This window comes from Penaeus japonicus, unplaced genomic scaffold (genome assembly GCF_977035675.1).
Source record: "Penaeus japonicus unplaced genomic scaffold, GWHDUDI00000001_assembly GWHDUDI00000006, whole genome shotgun sequence".
In the NCBI taxonomy this organism is placed as follows: Eukaryota; Metazoa; Arthropoda; class Malacostraca; order Decapoda; family Penaeidae; genus Penaeus; species Penaeus japonicus.
Window position 1 is genome coordinate 11349086 of NW_028234408.1, and position 2500 is coordinate 11351585.

General features: G+C 46.7%; 1 protein-coding gene across 14 annotated transcripts in view; it reads left to right on the top strand.

Moving 5' to 3' along the window:
* Nucleotides 1–2500, top strand: part of tweek (transmembrane protein KIAA1109 homolog tweek) — a 77951-nt gene that overhangs the window by 60756 nt on the left and 14695 nt on the right. For 11 of the 14 annotated variants that reach the window (XM_086537662.1, XM_086537663.1, XM_086537656.1 and 8 more), the window contains exons 62-65: nt 1; nt 756–881; nt 1056–1214; nt 2456–2500. The exon at nt 1 is cut by the window's left edge and continues 370 nt beyond it; the exon at nt 2456–2500 is cut by the window's right edge. In XM_086537662.1, the coding sequence (XP_086393788.1) occupies nt 1; nt 756–881; nt 1056–1214; nt 2456–2500 (331 nt within the window). The remainder of the gene's footprint in view (nt 2–755; nt 882–1055; nt 1215–2455) is intronic. The other 3 variants (XM_086537657.1, XM_086537669.1, XM_086537668.1) reach the window with 1 other exon arrangement.

The following is a 2500-nucleotide window of genomic DNA, read 5'->3' on the forward strand; positions in this document are numbered from 1 at the left end:
TGTAAGTAGGAAGGGCATGTTGTTTGATTTGATTATTATCCATTTCTGTTGTAAAAGATTAGGATTGTGTGTTCAAATCTACCCTAATGTGTACAGGCAGTAAATGAAAACAGCATGACTAAGGTGATAATAATCAGCTCTGAATTATTAGGTATTTCAGAATTGATATTTGAAATGATGAGAATCTGTAGTGTAAATGCTCAAATGTGTTCAGGGAAATTCATAGAATTGGGAGTTGATTTATCATGGATGAGGCAAGAAGAGCAAAAGATCCTTTATCCAGTACAGTAGCAGATAAAGAATATTAGCCCATTTGTGCCGGGTGACATGATATCATGTCATGGGAATGTTTTGCTCCCCTCAGTTGATGTCCTATCACATGATCTTTCCCTCAAAACATATGTTTTACATATGTATATAATCATAGGAGTTCCATTTGTATAGACACATTTTTCTTCACTTGTGAAAATAATGTAAACAAATACAAAAACCTCCTGTTATCACTCCATTGAAGCTCATAGAGGCATTGTGCTGGGAGAGATCTGGTGCTTACAATATTTTACAAGTATATTTCCACTGTATTAATTAAAAGCTCATTTGTGTGTGTGATTTTTTTTTTTTTATCTGATTTGTAGCTTTACAGAGATAGTAATCACTAATTATATGTTTATTCCTCACTTAGCGTGTTTATTGTGCTAACAAATAACCGTCAAACTTTGGTGTGTCAGGCTTTACTCAGGTCCCCCTTCCCGCAGGCACTGTGGAAGTCGGGGAAGTATTGACCAAGCTTCCATTAGTGTAGACAGTTCACCCTGCCACACTGCTTCCACTAATGACCCTGCAGCTCAGAAAGTAAAATTTGTTGAAGGATCGACTTTCGGGTAATGAAGTTAACCTTGTGTCTTATTGGTGTAGAAGGTTGATTTTGAAAATATGAGCATGATATACTGTGGTTTTACTACTAGTGTTGTCTGACAGTGTCTGTGAAATAGAATTATAAACACATTATATCATAGTTTCACCTAATGGGCTAAATTGTATTAACCTATTCTCAGGCGGCACTTGTCATTCACGAGTGGGTCATCAGACTCTTACCCCACGGATGAAATTGACAACTCAGATGTGTTCCTGTCAACACCAGGTCATGGCAGAACCCCAACACCTACAAATGTATCTGATACTGAAACAGAGACCATCACTATTACTAATTTCAGGTATATTTCCATATTGATATTATATCCTTAGTATCAGTGAATAGTTTCTAAATTGCTTCTGTTATCTTGTTTATACATCTATACATTCAATGATTATTGATTGTAATGATGCTCAAAATATGAATGATAATGAAAAAATCATGAATATCATTTCTCTCCCTCTCTCCCCCTCTCCCTCTCTCCCTCTCTCCCTCTCTCCCTCTCTCCCTCTCTCCCTCTCTCCCTCTCTCCCTCTCTTCCTCTCTCCCTCTCTTCCTCTCTCCTTCTCTTCCTCTCTCCCTCTCTCCCTCTCTCCCTCTCTCCCTCTCTCCCTCTCTCCCTCTCTCCCTCTCTCCCTCTCTCCCTCTCTCCTCTCTCCCTCTCTCCTCTCTCTCCCTCTCTCCCTCTCTCCTCCTCTCTCTCTCTCTCTCTCTCTCTCTCTCTCTCTCTCTCTCTCTCTCTCTCTCTCTCTCTCTCTCTCTCTCTCTCTCCCTCTCTCTCTCCCTCTCTCTCTCTCTCTCTCCATTTCTCACCTCTCTCTTTTCCCTCTCTCTCTCCCTTCTCCCTCCTCTCTCTCCTCCCTCTCTCTCTCTCTTCCCCCTCTCTCTTTTCCTCCCTCCCTCTCCTTCCCCCTCTCCTCTCCCTTCCCCCTCTCTCTTCTCTTCTTCCTCTCTCCCTCTCCTCTCCCTCTCCCTCCTCTCCTCTCCCTCTCCCTCTCCCTCTCCTCCCTCTCCCTCTCCCTCTCCTTCTCCCTCTCCCTCTCCCTCTCCCTCTCCTCTCCCTCACCCTCTCCCTCACCCTCTCCCTCTCCCTCCTCCCCTCTCCCTCTCCCTCCCTCTCCCTCTCCCTCTCCCTCTCCGTCTCCCTCTCCCTCTCCTCTCCCTCTCCCTCTCCCTCTCCCTCTCACCTCTCCTCCTCTCCCTCTCCCTCCCCTCTCCTCTCCTCCTCTCCCTCTCCCTCTCCCTCTCCCCTCCTCTCCCTCTCCCTCCCCTCTCCTCTCCCTCTCCTCTCCCTCTCCCTCCCCTCTCCCTCTCCCTCTCCCTCTCCCCTCTCCCTCTCCTTCTCCCTCTCCCTCTCCCTCTCCCTCTCCCTCTCCCTCTCCCTCTCCCTCTCCTTCTCCTTCTCCTTCTCCCTCTCCCTCTCCCTCTCCCTTTCACTCTCCCTCTCCCTCTCCCCTTCCCCTCTCTCTCTCACCTCTCCCCTCTCCCTTTCCCTTCTCCCTTTCCCTGCTGCACTTTATTAATGGGAAGTATCTTCCACAGCAGCAGTGACAATGTAGGCAGCATGGAGAGCAAGAGCTGTGGAGG